Consider the following 18,568-nt stretch of genomic DNA (forward strand, 5'->3'; position numbering starts at 1 on the left):
TGACTGTTAACTAGCAAAAACATTATTCCTAGAACAAAACAAGATTTTCTATTCACTCATTTGGTAAAAGCCAATATACCAGGCACATGATTCCACAATGTCAAGATTTTGATTTACTCATCCAGGAAAAGGCAATCAATTAACAGACACATGATTCCACTTGATTTCACATTTGCTGAAGGAAACTTGCTGAAATTAGAAAACACTAAATCAGTCTTTATTGCGGGATGAGTAATAGGTTTGCATAATTGTGAGAACAAGAAGTGCAGCAGCTGCCAACACTCCTATGAATTTCCACACCGTGGGAATATGATCGCGTATCAAAATTCTGTACCAGTTTCCCCAATAGTAAACAATGATCTGCAAAACATGTCTGCACTTGTGCCAAGTGACTACAGGCAATCCTTGAAATGCAGTTGTGATTTTTCCCCTGTTGTACATGTTCAACCTCGCACAAATTTCGCTATAGCTCGAATCCATGTACTCTGCTCCCTTCGCAATCGTTCGAAACAGATCCAGCAGTTCATCAGTGCTCTTCCCGGCCTTGTTCACTATCACCCCATTCTTCTCAAGCAGCTCAATGTCATGCTTACAACAAACCAAACCTTGAAAGAACAATGCATACGAAGTGTATTTACATCTGATCCAAATTCTGCTCTGCTCCCACGCGATCAAATTCCTCCACCTCACTTCTGTAGTGTCCTTAACATACAGCGGTGGAATCCGCAACACGCTGTCACTGAAACTTATCTCAAAATTGAACCAATCCACCAACTTATGGCGAGCAATGGTGTTTGCAGCTTTAATTTCTACTCCTGCAGCTTGAAGTCTCGTGGCGCAGCGCAATAGTTCTTGCTCCACGCGTTTACCCTCTTGCTGAGTCTGTTCAACTGTGGACAAATGCATCAAGTGAAGTATGTGGACCGGGGCTTTCACCTCAGTGTAACCAAAAGCTTTGCAAACGATATCAGCAACCCGGTTATCGTTGTTGATGTCACTGCCATCGGGAAAGACCTTCCTATACAACTTCTTGAGAACAATGAATGGAATTTGGTTCTCAAGCAATGTGATATCATTCAGAACAGACACCATCTTCTCCTCATTTTTCAGTATAGGGTCATTTGCATAACTACTACTATTGTTACATATAAAATCACCAAGCCTGATAAGGAGTTCCAATAGAAAACAACCATCTACAATCATTATTTTAGCCAACTCTTGCGGTTCTGATCTGATGTTACCTCCATAGCATGCCATGATTATCTTATCCAGCTTGAGGATATCGGTGCCACACTCTCTGAGCCTCCGCTCCGATCTTCTGTTCTGCTCCTGCGTGCCTCTTCTGTCGAGAAATTCGCGCATGTAATGCCATTTTGTCTCTTCCATTAGCTGCACGTGCCTCGTGGTTCCTCTGTGCAAGGGTCCTATGGAGACCTCCTTTGGCTTGAAAGCCGCCTCGTTCGGGCTTCGAAGCTCGTCCGTGACGCTTGAGATGCTGCAGGCTTGGACTTGTCCGTGGTAGAGGGCACCCAGCATCACTTCAATGGGAACCATCCAACTGAAGTCCGGTTGTTGTGTCATCTTGAATTGGAAAATTGGTTTGGTGGATGGGAAGAGATCGATGTGTTGGAATTTTGAGGGGTTAAATACCTATGAGATTTTCACCAATGAACTACCAGCACATCATATAAGCAAACCGACACCACACTTTAACCCAAACTAGATGAAACAAGAAGTGGGCACACCGAATTGAAGTTAAAGGAATGGGAGAAAGAATTGGTAAAGCACATATGTGACTGAGACCAATTTTAGTTTAGCTTCCCTCTCGGTTCCTTCTGTGATACCATATTTTGTGGATGTGAAGGCTCTCAGAAAACAATGGGAAAAAGGAAAAGAAACAAGTTCGAAGTTTCCCTGTTACTTCTCAGAAGAGTAGTGGAAATGATTGGAATTATGAAGACTGGCTGGTGGAATTCAATGCTCAATACCACCGGCCAGTGGAATCGACGTGTTCGAACAGTGAACTAATGTCCTGGTGTATCATTAAAAGTCAACTAGTTTTGGATTTTGTAAGGTATAATATAACTTCTATAATTTATTGAAGGCGTATACCTTTTCTTTCCTTTTTATCCTTTCAAGGTGATTTTTTTTATTTGTTGAAGGCTAGATTGGATGTTCCATTTTTTTCTTTTCTTTTATTTTTTCTATTTGTTTGTTTTGTTGATTAATGTCATTAATTTGTTTGATTTTTTTGTTATTGTTATTCTGAATCTTAGTTGTTTCAAGTGCATAAATTAGTTTGAACTTGGGAGGAATTTTGAAATTTTAAATTAATTGGTTAAGATATTTCTTGATTTTAAATTAATAATCCTAATTCTTAAACTTGGGTTGTGTGGTTTAAAATTTTAAATTGATTCATATTTGGATTTAGAATGGAATTGAAGAAATAAAGTTTCTCCTTGTTGAATGCATGTTTGCAAATTCACATAATTATCATAAACTATTTTGTCATTAAGTTATATTTGTTAGGGACTATTTTGTTGTTATATAAGAATGTATTTGCACCAAATTAGGAACAACAACTTTCTTCTCAAATTACCTGTAACACCCTAATTTTGGATTTACATATAATCAATATTTAAATTTATTTTAATTCCATAAACACGTTACTTCCATTTAATTGCTCAAATACTATAAATTAAGAAAACGTAGGTTGGATTTTTACATATGTTTTTAAAACTTTTTAGTGATTAACTTCAAAAATTGATACTGCATAAAAAATAAAATGAATCATTTAAATTTTCATCTAGAAAAGCTTAGTGTTGTCTTGCTTAGAAGTATGCATTTAAAATGAGTAAAATTGAATGAAATGAAAGAGATATTTCTAGTGTACAAGAGTATCATAACATAAATGTTTTCCCTAGAAGGGTAATAGGTACAATCCAAAGTATAACAAAAATCCATGTAGTGATAAAGTGAGTTGACTAAATTTACTTATATCAAAATACATAAAGAATAAAAGATCCAAGACTCAGAGTAGTTATCACTAATCTCATTCTTGGATGTCAAACTGACCTCAACAGAAAAGCAATGGTGACAAGGACGATGAAGGTGAAGAAGATGATACATCTACGATCTCTGCAAGTGCTTTCGTTTAATTCTAAATAAAACATAAGGATGAATCTTTTAGCTTCGTCAAATGACACCAAGAAGGACTTAAGAAGTGAAACACAATTCTATTAACCACAACGATATGGTTGTCTACCGGGTCTCACTCGCACCTTAATTGTTTCCATTACTATTTCTGTAATGATTTCACACTAGTTAGCTCCCACTAAAACTCCCAGAACTCGACAAGTTTACACAATTTAAACTTGATGACTATTGGAAGTACACCCTTACCATGGTACAATGGCGACCTTTCACCAACACGATTATGCCTCGCATTTGTCTGGATTGTCATGTTAGCATTCTTCTCTCACCATCACGATTATGCCTAGTATTTGTTGAGATTGCCAAGTTGGCATTGTGAAAAATGCAATCACAAACTAAGTGTCATATCCCCAGGTATGGATCTTTGTGGTCATCCAATCTCTAAGGATTGACTCCTTAACCACTCCATTTATCATGATTTTGTCCTTTACAGGTTCGTGTGGGCTTCGCTGCCAATGATACTTGACGATGTTCTTCAAACAACATATGCCCCTAACATATCAGAAAGAGATTCAACTCCGCCACTATCATAGTGGTCAACATTCTCCGACCCCGTCCCCAAGAAATATATAGCTCACTACAAATGAAGGTTCCACACAACCCCTTCACACTTATTTTTTCTTTATCATTGTGGGGTTCCATTGCTCCCAGTACCAGACGACGAAGAACTGACCCACGAGCATTTAGACCTCATCTCTTGTTACACAATCACTTCATTCAGAGGACACTTTCCTCCATCACCAAACTAGGTGGAAAGTTCCATTCGATGTCCGCTTCATGAGCTTTAAGGTTCTCATAGTCGGAATGCCCTACACGACTCTCTTTACATTATACGTTTGGTATTCCATATACCCTCATGTTTCTACATATACCACAATCACAACAATTTATGTCACCAAAAGTTTTATGTATACCTCACCCTCTCAAGTATTATAATTGTCCATACTTACCATTGTTCTTCCATGCAAAGGTCCTATGTCCATTCTGTGTCCAGTGCATAAATAAAGAGTTCAATTGTAATAAAATTATTCTTAAAATTATTAGTCCATAGTCTAGGTATTTTCACACTTTGTTTAAAGCTTATTTATTGTTTATCATCAAAATCACTATTTATACTAGAACTAAGTTCTAGTTATCACAAGTCCTAGCACTCAAGTCCCTGTGATTGCAGCACAAAATAATCACTACAAATATAAAAATTTCACACTATAGTTGAAAGTCTACTGTATCATTCAGAAGTTACATGCTCACAATTTCAATGCTCGGGGTTCACACTCCTTTCAATCTCCAATACAATTTAATTTAAAATAAATACATCGCACACATCAATTAACAATTGCCCAAAATTCACACATTGGGTCTTTAATATAACTTAAGACAACAAGTTAAACATTTAACCATAAGTCAATCAAAAGCAATTAATATACTTAGTAGGATAACAATTAAATTTCATAGAGAAGCAACATTAAAATTCTTAAGTTTTATGAAAATCAGAACAAAAAACATGATCTAATTGAAATTAGTCAAAGATTTTTAAAATACAAACTCTTAACATAAAATCAAAGTTCATTGACTCTGTTTTCTATCTTAGTATCCCAATTGTCTAGTAAAAATTTATAAAAAAAAACCATAAAATTCTACAAGGTAGCAAGATAGATTTGATTCAATAATTAATCCAATTCAAAGATTTGGATTTTTCTAACCCTTCTTAAAACCAAATTGAGCTGTACTTTTTCCGGAGTCAATCTAACAAAATCATATTTTCATCAAGGTAAAATTTGTACCTAAAATTGTTTTCTACAATTCCCAGCAAATTATTTTTAACCAGCAAATTATTTTTAAAGCCCTTTTTCCTTACTTGAAAACATTTTTCTAGCAATCAATTATGTTTTGTCTTACCTTTTAAAATTACTTTACCTAATATACATGGTTAAAAAACTTATTTTGTCTATTTCAAGGATTGGTAATCACATTTTGAATAGTGTAAACACAAAATTTTAGAATTGACAAAATCAGAGCACTTACAAGTCATGAATGAACTACAAGTTGAGCTTGATTATCTCATATCGACCTCAACATCAAAATTGTATCATGTTTAGTATAGTTTAATTAAAGATAAATTTCACAAAACTCCAATGGCTAGATTTTTCAAAACATTCAAGATAGTAGCTCTTGCCCAGACTCAAAACTTAAGACAACCACTGCCTCTTATGATATGGTTTTGAAATTCAATAGAAAAATCTCGGTTTAATATTTTGATAAAAATTGGGTAGAATCTGCTTTGAATTTAAAATTGTCCCAAATATTTTATAGAGCTCAAAGATGAAGAGAAAATTACATGCACTCTCAAATCAGATTTCACATAAAATCAAAATTTTTAACACAGGTTTTCACCCATCCAAATCAACATGCAATACGGTGATTGTCAAAGACAATATGGGGTTTGAAGTTCACATACACTACTACAAAATGTAGATTTAACATCGCTAATTTAACATCAATTTATGATAAAACCGATGTTAACAAAAATATGGTGGCATAATGATAAATAACGTGACTTTGTTAACATCGATTATCCAAATAATCGGTGTTAACACAGTATGCTAACATCAATTTTTTAAAAACCGATATTAAGACCAGTTCAATAACGTCCGTTTTTGGAAAATTCGATGTTGGAAAATGATAAGCTAACATCAGTTTTTTAAAATAACCGATGTTAATGTTAACAACACTTTCTTAACATCGGTTTGCCAAAAAAACCGATGTTGGTAAATGATAAGTTAACATCAGTTTTTTTAAAAGAACCAATGTTAATGTTAACAACACATCATTAACATCGGTTTTTTGAGAAAACCGCGAAAACCAATGTTAATGAACTCAATTTTTTAAAGTCTTATTGGCTCCACACTCTAAGTCAGTCACGTCTGTAGTGTTTCTTCCTCTCTATCGCAGCTCTTGTGTTCCTCTCCACGTTGCAACTCTTCTTTCTCACTCCCGGTTGAAGCCAGCTCGTTGCCACTGTTGTTGTTGGTGTCGAGGTAAGCTTCATGTGTTCGTTCTCACTTTTTGTTGTTGGGGTTTTGAAGTTAGGGACATGTAGGGTAGGGTAAGGAAGAGACAAGACTATATATAGTGACCAAACAAACAACCCCTTGCAAGGCCTTCGGCCAGGGCACCTTGTGTGCTACTATACTGTCCAGTGTCAGTGTTTGTGACTTTGTGTCCTAAGACTAAAGGGTGTTCCTCTTAGGCGTGTCGTTGATATATTCTGGGGCACAGTTCCTCCATTGATATATTTTGGGTGTTGTTGATGAGAGATTGAACAATGAGTATGATGTGGATGAAATAACAAGCGTGATTGTTGTGGGGTATGGTGTGCTAACCCAAACAACAACGAAAGGCCCATGGCCGCACAAGTAATAAAAGTTTTTCAACTTGAAGCGCCATTAGCCCCAAAGGATGACAAGTATAATGCTTAGACCGATTCAATGTCGACCCAAAGATAAAATAACTAGAACTTAAACTTCAAGTCTACCTGTAAAAAGAATAATTTTAATAATGACATATATTGACAAAAAAGATTTTAAATATAACTCTTACATTTAAATTAAAAAAATTCTCCTAAAATTTATTATAGGTCTTATTTATTGTTGTACTGGCCTTGGACCGATCGATGCTACGACCAAAGGCTGACAACTGCTATTGGTTTATCTTATCACACGATAATTTTAGGGCTTAAAGAGCTCATGGCCTCAGTCCCATACAGAATAATTTTGCTCTAAACTATTTGCCCCCTAGACTCGTCCCTTGTCTAAACTGCATGATTCTTAATATGTTAGAATTCTTGAAATTAATGTGTAATTAATTGTGGAAAATTTTAACTTTGAAGGAAAGGTCAGTGGTATTTTATTTTAAATCTACCTATTTTTGTATAGATATTATTTAAATAGGTGTAATTCAATTCATAACACAAGTTAAGTTTATAAAAAGAACTAAGTTTAATTCCGCAGAATAAATTTTTAGAAAAGGACAATTAGTTTTAAGTGTGACTTAAAATCGATTACATTAATGAGTATATCATGTGAGAAACAACTCATTTCTTAACTCTAAAAGTATGTTTGGATTACTGTTTCAGAGCCATCAAAAGTCCGTTTACACTTTTCAAAAAAACATAGAACAGAGAAAATAAAATGGGTTACATTCAGTTTGATTTGTTTCCTAAATACACATAAACCAGTCCAGACCAGTTCTTAAAACTTCGAAGAGAAAAAAGAAATAGAAGATGTGGTTCATTCCGTGCAAGAATCTAGACATAGAAAGAAACAGAGCGCATATATGAGCATAACTTAGGCAGAGATTGATACCTGAAAGTAAGAAGGAAAGTTTAAGGAGAGTGTGATCTTTGGCGAGGAAGAACTAAGAGAACCATGAAAAAGGAAATAAAACTGGTAAACAAATTAAAGCAATGTGAACAAAATTGAGGATATCCGTGATGGAAGATTTTGGTTTGATTTTTTCAACAAAAGTAAACAAGGAAACGGGAAAAAAAATGAAGATGTCTTGGCTCTCATATTATGATGGGAAATATTCTAGATGGGACAAATAATTGTGATGTTGATGAGAGAAGAAAATTGATCAAAGAAACTGAAAATGGTTGAATGGGAAAAGTGATCAAATACATATTCCATTACGTGATTCTATATAGATACTCCTGGTAACTAAGCTAGCTTTAGTAACTAATAATTCGCATAATTTAAACTTGTAAATAACACTTCCCAGTTACTACTAACAATCTTGTAAATAACACTTATCTTATCTAATCGATAACTCATTAATGATACCCAGTTAAAGATAATTAATCAGATTTTTTAATTAAGATTAATCATGGACAAGCTAAAGTATCTAATTCACAATGATAACAATCGAGGAGATATAAGGTAGGTTAATTGGTTAAGAAAAAAGAAAAGAAGAAAAAAGTTGCATATTCGAACATTCCTGCAAATAAAAGTAGCATTCTAATAAATAAGAAAAACCAATAATACTATGACCTGATGGAAAAAACGTTACATTTCTAGTTAAACAAAGTATATGATTTGCACCAATTACCGATTTAATGTTGATGCATTCAAATATATACAAAAATATACCAGAAATTGTCGTGAGACATGTTTGTTGTTTGATTGGCACCGTTGTGCTGTTTAAGAATGTTTCACAATTTAAAAGGAAAGATCCACTTCTATCACTAAGACTTGGAAGTCAGGTTTGGTTGTTTTGGTACAGAGGCAATGGCATGTGCAGGTTTTTATAACATCGAGGGGGCTCTAATATATTTAAAAAATGTACACAAATATCATTTTGTATACGTTCATATGAAATTGTTGTCGTTCCAAGTAATTTCTAAAGTGATTCTATAATCGAAATAATGTCAAAGGAGTACTTTCTTTGTCTCTCTTTAGATATATTATATGTGGTAGTTAGTTGGTCAAATTTATTCCGCTATATGCATCTAACGTGGAAATAAACTTTGACATCATTAGTCTTCTTTCACATACTTTCTAAATGGTTAGTTCTTTATAAGATTGTTTTATATATAGGACAAATAATTCAATTCATCTATGAAAGTGTAAGGTGCGGATAAATTCATCTTTGAAAAAATGAAAATTTTAAATTTAATTTTTGAATGTGCAAAAAGAATGACAAATTAATCATGTAGAAAATTTAATGATAAATTGACTCATAAAGTTTACAACTTAATGTCAAATTAGTTCCTAAAAAATATGATTTATCTAATTGGTTCTTGAATATTACAACTTAATGATAAAATAGTCTCATAACTTAATAACGGAAATAAGATTTTGTCATACACATGACCCCCACTCAACAATGAAAACAAGGTTATATTGTATATTGTATAACGGAATCATATTTTTATTGCTTCATTTTTTTTATCCCACGTGTGCAACAGAAACACGGTTCTATTCTAGACTTGTTCAGCAGAATTGTGTTTTCATGGAAAGGATAATTTTGGAATAAAATGAAAATCCACCCACGTTGGTAGTTTAAATAGCACTTCTGGTAATGTTAATAGTAATTCCCTATGTTATTAAAGTGTGGCCCAACAAAGCATTTCATTCTGATTCGAAAGGACCATAAAACTATAAAACTCATATATAAGGCCTTTACTTTTTGCACTACCATATTTGTTTCCTTCACTTCCTGTTTTCATTGTGTGGACAATATTATCCTTAATGAGTCTCAGCACTCCCTTCCCTTAGATGTATCCCGGGAGAGGAAAAAACAAAAAACACTATTCTGGAATAGGTATGTCAAGACATGTTTTAGGATTTACAAGTCTATTATGGAATACATATTTTGTAATACACTTGTAAATCTAGAATGTGTTCCGCAATAACCTATTCCACAAGCTAAAACACAAAAGTTTTGTATTACATAATAGGTGTTTTGTAGCACATTCTAGATTTACAAGTGTATTACGAAATGTGTGTTCCATAATAGACTTGAAAATCTCCAAATTTTTGTGACTAGAACGTGCTCCAGAATACATACTCCATATGTCAAAAATCAAAAGTTTTGTATTGTGGAATAGGTTTTCTATAGCACATTTTCGAATTTAAAAGTGTATTACAAAATGTGTATTCCATAATAGACTTGAAAATCTCCAAATGTGTTCAAATTAGAATGTGTTCGAGAATACCTATCCCATAAGCTTAAAATCAAAAGTTTTTTTTAGTATGGAATAGGTGTTTCGTAATACATTTCCATATTTACAAGTGTATTATAGAATGAGTATTCTATAATACACTTGAAAATCTCCAAATGTGTTCTGAAACACCCACACCAGAACCCAACCACCAACACTCACTTCACAAAAGCCAAACACCCACTAGAACCCAACATCACTTACCTTCATTGGTGTCACACCTAGAGAGTGATTGAGGGAAACGACCTAATTGAGGGAAGCCGCATCGCATGATTAAGGGAAGCCGCAAAAGAAGGTCACCAAAATAAATTTGGGGGAAGAGAGTGTTGAAAGTCATTAATGGTAATATTGTCCACACAATAAAAATGAAAAGGGTAGGAAGCAAGTATGGAAGTACAAAAAGTAAATACCCAAATATAAATATATCATAGGGTTAACCCACAAACCATCTTTAAGAAATGCTAATTTGTTAATGAAAGTAAAAAATTTAAGACATTAAATGTATTTATTTTTTTCTTAATTTTTATTTATAAAATTTACTCCCTACGATCTATACTAATTGTCTTAAAAAATGAAGGAAAGAGAATTACAATTCTACTAAATTAACTTTATTATCATTAATTCATTTATAATTTTTATTATCATTAGTATTAAAATAGATATAAGTGAACAAAATAATTAATATTACATTGAAAAACAAAAATGACAACTATTTTTTTCTTACATGATAATTATTATGGAACGAAGACAATATTAGAATGATTAATAAAAAAAAATATTACAAGAGGTGATAATGGGAGTTTGTAGGATCTTATAGTATTTGTCCATATATTTGTGTTTAAAAACAATGCTCATATCCAATCCCATATCCGCGCGGATAGTAATTTTAATTCTCATTTTTGTACTCGTCGGGTGTAACCTGCACTTTACTTATGTATGAAGTTAATAATAATAAATCATTACTTATATATCCATACATGTACCTGTAACCCGCACTTTACTTATGTATGAAGTTAATAATAATAAATCATTAATAACAAATTTAATTAAAACAATTACTACAATTATAGCAAAAATTCATTCTTAAATAATCCAAACATAATATTAAGGGTAAATAGTCACTTTTGCCCCTCAATGTGTAATTCGCTAACAAATATGTCTCTGAAAGATGAAAATATAAAATTTAGTTCCTGAAAATGTAAAAACTATGACAAATATATTCTGCCGTTAACTTCCATCTGTTATCGTTAATAAAGTCGCCTAGAAGGACAAATTTGTCACTGAAATGATTGCCAACGAAGATTGCCAGCATAAGGGCATATTTGTCATAATATTTTTTTAACTTTTCGTTTTCCGACTCTGGTGACAAATGCGTCCCTGAAAGATGAAAATACAAAATTTAGTCTCTGAAAGTATAAAAAGTATGACAAATATATCTGGACGTTAATAATAGATTGTAACTTATTATTATTATTATTATTATTATTATTATTATTATTATTATTATTATTATTATTATTCTTTAAAATTATTCTATATCCCAATTTCAACTTAAGTACTCTAATATTTAGATTGAAATTAATATGTCAAGTGTTTTGAGTAGAAAAAACACAACGAGCCGCATAACCAAATTTATTTATTTTTAAAAAATAATATAATAAACTATTTTTTAAAAAAAGAAAGTCTCATAAAATTTAAACTAGATAGAACTAAAGTGAACTTATAAGTCTTTTTTCTTAATCAATAAAATGTATATATATACTTCAAATATGAAAGAATCATGTGGATAAATCTGATGTGTTTCCACTCGAGACAACATTTATTATACATAATATGAATGAAATGAAAAATAGTTACTAACAAATAAAGAACCCAAATAAATTTAAATAAAAAATACAATAATGCTCAAACTAATACAGAGGTTAACTTAAAAAAAACTAGTACAAAGGTTTATTACTTGCAGAACATAGAGTTGCATCTCTTGTTGATTTAGAGGCTGTAACAACTTTGTATTCCATTGAACATATTATGGAAGAACACATGATAAAGATTAATAATTAATTGAAGAAATAAAAAATTTCAAGAAATATAAGACTTTTATTTTTTTAAAATTATAACTCAATTGATTAAATTTTGTGAGACTTTTTTTTAAATTCTACTTTAGTTTTATCTAGTTTAAATTTTGTGAGACTTTTTTTTAAAAAAAATAGTTGATTAAATTTTTTTTCTAAAATAAATAAATTTGGTCTCGTATACGATTGTGTTTTTTCTACTCCAAACTCTCAACATATTATTTTCAATCTAAATATAAGGTTACTTAAGTTGAAATTGAGATATGGAATAATTTTAAAGATTAAAAATGAGAAATTTAGTAGAAATTTGATAAAATTATAAGATATAAGATAAAGTTTTTTTTTAACGGTAAAGATTAAGGTTTGACAAGAAAATCAAAATAATAAAAATATATATATTAAAAGGCAATTTAAAAAATATATTACATAAATACTAAACAAACATGAGCATTAAATTATAAACAAATAATAATAATAATAATAATAATAATAATAATAATAATAATAATAATAATAATAATAATAATAATAATAATAATAATAATATCATTTGTTAATGTTTTTTTTAAGAAATCATGTTAATGATAAAAATTATTAGTTATTTTAGCTTTGGGATATAACGTGTTTTAATTAAAAATGATTTGCTAGTATAAATAGTACACGTTTATACTAATAATATGTATAGACACTGAAGGGTCAAACTAAATAATATGACATACTGTTGGTCTAAAAGAAAATAACATACCCCAGAAAGAGATAACTGTTTATGGATTTGAAACCATTACAAATAGGTCATCAACATGTAACCTTACAATTCTGTGGCTCACCTTCGCATACAGCTAGTCAAAATATATAATATTATACTAAAAATTAAATTTCTCTTAAAATAAATAATACTCACAAAAGTAAGCCTAACGATAAATTTTTTTTCCATTGGTATGTGATATTTTTTAGTGTTGCATGCTTACCAAGTATACACATTTGTTCAAGTAATATTAATTTACTTCAAGGTATTAGGAGTCGTGTTGTGACTTTGGGTAGGGCACAGTCAAATAGTGCCAAAGCTACGTATCATAAGCTTACAAAGCAACAAAAAGGGTAAGGAAAAGAAAACCTGTTAGCAAAATGGGAGAAGAAAATAAAGTAACTTGAAATAAAAGCCAAGCGTGAGAGGAAAAGTTAAAGCCTAGAAGGTTGTTAATTGTCAAGTGTTAAGAGCTAACGAAAACTTTCATTATCCCCGTTGTTAATTACTTTTAAGAAACATAGACTAGAATGATTTTTTTAAGGCAGCAATATTATCTGCAAAGTGATTACAAATTATAAATAATTGTTTTTTTAAGGCAGCAATATTATTTGCACAATAATTACAAATTATCTGCACAACAATTACAAATTACAAATTATAAATAATTGTGCGTAGACTCATCACATAAATAGTTTCACTCAATATCTCGTTTTGTTAAACCGTTCGAGTGTGAATAAATTATGTGTCTACAACAATGACGTAACAAAACTCATTTTTAAAGCAGTATTAGGATAATTACAAAGTCAAAATTTTGATGTTATTAACCAAAATCAGTAGAGACAGGAGATGAGTCAATTATTTGTTGAATTGAAAACAAGAAGTGACAATGACATCTTTGGAATAATCGATGACATTTATAGTTAATCAAATTCTCCATTTCTAATCAACTGTTGAGGACATTATATATCCAAGTCACAGCCACACCGGCACTAGAAAAATTTGCAACATGATAATTTACAAAGCAAAAGGGACTTGGAAGTTGTCCAGTTAAAACCTGTCCAACATAAGAGTCTGATTGATGTAGCTAGCATTAGCTTGTGCTATATATGCAGAAATTAAAGGCCCTACCAAGATCCAAATTCATGCAAATAATATTTGAAAAGTGAGAACAAGGTCATGTGACAGGGTGAAGAAGTGCACCAAAGGAAGGGATGAGGGAATGGAGTGGGTATGGAGAAGACGGTGGTTTGTTGGGCAGCTGTCTTTTGTCTTAGAATTGGAGACACGTGATGGTCACGTGGGTACCCCACGAATGTCTGTCTTCGATCCCTCCAAATATTTCATCAACAACAATTAATTTTAGCCTCTCATATAGCTTCTATATATATTAGCATCACTTAGATCACTTAGGCTACATTAATGCATGAAAAAAAAGTTTTTCAAATTCCAACTAGAAAAAATTATCCCTAGAACATATAACATTAAATGTACAAACATAGGTGGATGGAACTACACCACTCGGAATTATACAATTATGAATTATCTTGCATAGTATATGGAGCTTTGGTAAATTAATTAATTGAATCACTAATTGACAATGGGGTCCTTTGTGAGGGTTATGGAGAGGTAGTGTTAATGTTATGATGTTATGTTATCCATTCACAGCTAAGCTTTGATAGGACCCAACTTTTTAGGTTGTGAGTGAGTCAATAAGATGAATTAATTGTTGGAAGACGTGGTAAGCCATTAACTCCAAAATTGCCCTTATCTTTGCAAATCTAAGTGGTACCCACTTTCTATTATACTTCCTCAAATGGGTCCCTACGAACTTCCCCACCATCCATTAGGCCACACAGTTTGACAAAGGCCTCACCTTTGACTACAGAGAATCCTGATTGGGCTTTCCTCCATCCAAATAATTACAATACACACTCTTAGTCTTTAAGGTAATGGACCTTTAACAACCAAATGTGCCCGCAATAGTTTGAAAGGGAAAATTGAAAGCCTAGTGATCATGACCACATAAATTCAAGCAAATTTTTTTCTTTCAAAACGTTCTCATCACCCACCATGACTAATCAAGGTGATGTTATGGCAGGATGTAGCATTGAATGGACTGATGGGAAATGAAATCTGGGTATTACTATTATCCCCATTATGCCTTTAAATTCCTTAGTTTTGTAGTCACCAGTTATTGTTGTTGTTGTTTCATTGATGTAGGCGCAATAAATTCTCTCCTTGGCAAACAGATAAGAGGATGTTGATGACCCCATTGCAAGCTGCAATTTGCACGGAACCTAGTGGGGATTGAAGAGGATAAGTGGCACTATTACACTGAAAGGTTCTCGAATTAAATTCACACCTTTTGGCTCAAGGACCATCCTATAAGGTGCATGCTACCGTGCTAGTGTAAGAAATTGCGACAGCACTGTGTGATCAACCCATCATAGGGACCAAAAACACTGTCATTATGTAATATTCCCCTTGGCATTCTAATTCTCCAGTCAGATTTTGTAATAAATTTTCAGAGCTAGCTAGCTCTCATGAACTCCTTCCACTATATATATATACAGTTTTTCTCCTTATTTTAAAAATTTCTTCTTAAGATAATTTTTTTTTTGTCAAATTATGAATATTAATTATCGAAGTAGGTACTACAGGAGTAGTGGAAGTTAATTTGCTCCAGATTTTTGGTTATGCATCTAGAAAATGAAGTTCAGCCAATCAACTTGTAATATCTAAGCATATGACTTATGTGAGGAAGCAGAGCTACCAGTGCCCATACGTACATAGTACCCATGTTAAGGGACCTCCGTAGTATTATAAAAAATGTCTCAAATAGACATGCCACATGGCTGTAACAACCTAGCCTATATGATTTCGAGTCATAAAATATATAAGTTTTGTAAATTATAATTACAATTTGTGCAACATATAGTTTTATTATCTATCATATGTCGAGCGCTTCATGTGTAGGTATGGCAATTATACTAAGTCTCGTATGATATGATCATCTTAGTATCTATGAATATGTTAAATCAACCTATTATGGCTCATGATTGTTCAAACTTCAAACTCTAAGTGCTTTATGAGGTTTTATATTTCAATTTGAAAATTTTGTTCACAAACCGAATCAGATTTGCCAGAATCCTAAACTATATATATATATATATATATATGTTGGCTGTGCTAGGTTGGCAGCGCAAGAAACGCAAGCTACAAAACATTTTAAATTGTAAAATCAAGCAAGGTCTGAAGTCTAAAACAAGTTGGTGACTTTTTTTAATTATATGGAAAAAATTAATGATCAAATATAGTAATATTTTGTTGTAATAAGCCACAACAATGTTGATGATAGAGAATGGACCACGTGCTTCTTCGAGCGGATATATTCCATCTCTGACTACCACCTGTCCCTAGCTGTTCAGTGCACATTGTGACCGTTTTCTGTTAGCAGTGAAGGACGTAATATGATTTTTTGGTGTCAGATCGTAAGCATGTGCACACTAAAAATGCTTGATTCCCTAAGAACCAGAGACAGAGAGTGAGAGATTACGGTCAACGTTAAACACAATTATTGTTATTAATATAGTATTAGCAATAGCAACTGTTAACTAGGGGTAATGAATAAACTCTAAAGTACAGCATGTTACTGGCATTATGTTTGGGTATTATGCTGATCAATAAATTTTCTCTTACACCCTCCTTTGTGCATTCCTTCTCTACACACTCCATTTGTGAGAAGAGGGAAAGTTAAAGATGGAAATATGGTTTGCACTTATACAAACAAATACTGGTTTAGAACATGTTTTGCGTTGGAATAGTGGTTAGGCATGCACCTGTGATGACACCTTATGGGGATAATCTATTTAACCAAAAATATCATGTACAATTCTTGTTGTATGCAAAAATTCTCTAAAGAAGAGACAATTAGAGTATTGCAAATGAGATTAATCCTAAACGAGATTAATCCTTAACTCTTAATTTAGTGAATTGAAATATACACACAGTGACGGACCTACATGAGAGGATGTACACTTGCACCTCTCATCTCTTAAAATTCATCAAATTTATAAATAAAATTTTATATTTTTATATTTTATTTTATTTATATTTATATAATTAAATTCGTTGATTTTATTTGTTATAATTTGCATCCACTTACTTAGGGTATTGGATCCGCCATTTTATACACATGACGGAAAAAAAAATACTAATATTAATTCATTAATAAATTTAGGACAAGGAACAATTTCTTTTAAGTGGAAAAAAATGGACAGACCCTAATTGATTTTGACCATGATCAAACTCAAATGTGAACGTTACTCCTAAAATTGATTTAACATGGTAGATAGAGTACAAGTTTGGCACGCACACATGACACGCTAACAATTTTGCATGTTATTAGCGCGCACATACACGAGGGAAGTGAAGAGAAAGCAAGTGGGCTAGCTAGGACGACCCACATGGCAAGCCAGAACTGATCGAACCTCATGATTCTGATAAAAGAAAAAAAAACATCTGACCCAAAACCCCATAAGTCTATGATTTATCATCGAAAACTTCGCGTGAATCAGTGTGACAAACCATGTCGTAACAAGATGTGGCAGCTCCAATTTCGGCGTGTACCGAGGGACGCCCCCAAATGCTTCCCTCGAATCAACCTTTATTACCCCTTTGGTCTCTCTTCACTCACTCTCACAGACAAACACTAAATTATTATTATTGTTGTCATTAGTGAAAACACAACACAAATTTCTATTGTATTATTGTATAAAAAATTAATATAGTACAATAATTTTTAATTGTAATTTCTGAATTTTGTTTAATGACACATTTCAAATGAAAAAATTAAAAAAAAAATGAATAAAACAACTATAAATAAAGAGAATTAATTGGCCATTACAAAACCACGATAATCTTAACTTTAAAAAAATATTTTTCCTCCTTTTTTTTCATAAATTGTGTCCTTGTTGATAATAAATGTTTCCAAAATTCGAGGGAAAGCCTTTAATCAAAATTATAGAAAGAATGGAGAATGCAATAACATTTAATAATAAGAAGATAAAAAATAACACAAATATTGTTTGGAGAAGAAAACTAAAAGTAATGATAATTGAATGAGAGCTTTGAGGAGTTGTGCAATTATGTTTATAGATAATAGGCATTTTTTTCTAGTTTTTTTGGTTTGAAGTGATGGATAGTTACAATTGAATAACTTTCCTTGGTGAGAGAGGGGATAAAAGTGAGAGAGAAATCAAATTGACTAAATGAAAGTGAAGATCACATTAAATTTTTTTTTTCTTATTTCCCATTTATACACAACAATTATTATTTTTGTTTTAAACATGTAAAGACATTTGAGGATAAAATGAGCAAATATAAGTAGAGATCAAGATGTCGTTACAATAATTTATATCGTTTTTATCTATTGTTATAGATTATGACAAATGTTAATTAGTATATCTATGATATTGATTAAAAAATTAAAAAAAGAAATATTTTTATTAAAATGTGTAAAATTATAATATTTATTATTTTATTTATATTATCTTATGATTTTTTAAGATAAATACTTTTTTCTTTTAAGTCTAGCACCCGTTAACAATATCCTATTATTAATTATTGTTATTATAGGATATCTATTCTAAGTTGCAATTATGTGGGAAAAGCCATGCCACAAGGTTCTAGACCTTGACTCAGCTCACATGCTAGTGTATGCCTAAAGTTAAGCAACTACCAATTTTCCTTAACCCGACGCGTCTTTGTTAAAAGTTTCTTCGAAAAATATATATATATAAAAAATTCTAGTAA

General features: G+C 31.9%; 1 protein-coding gene across 1 annotated transcript; it reads right to left on the minus strand.

The window, feature by feature from the left end:
* Positions 1 to 210: 210 nt before the first annotated feature.
* LOC114404946 (UPF0481 protein At3g47200-like) lies at positions 211 to 1,581 on the minus strand. Its single transcript, XM_028367662.1, has one exon. It carries the CDS (start codon positions 1,579 to 1,581, stop codon positions 211 to 213), a length of 1,371 nt encoding a protein of 456 aa, XP_028223463.1.
* Positions 1,582 to 18,568: the final 16,987 nt, after the last annotated feature.

This window comes from Glycine soja, chromosome 3, assembly GCF_004193775.1.
Source record: "Glycine soja cultivar W05 chromosome 3, ASM419377v2, whole genome shotgun sequence".
Lineage (NCBI taxonomy): Eukaryota > Viridiplantae > Streptophyta > Magnoliopsida > Fabales > Fabaceae > Glycine > Glycine soja.

What these genes read in the sequence shown, in the direction of transcription:
- LOC114404946 (XM_028367662.1), bottom strand. Translation starts at nt 1,581, where the DNA reads ATGACACAACAACCGGACTTCAGTTGGATGGTTCCCATTGAAGTGATG.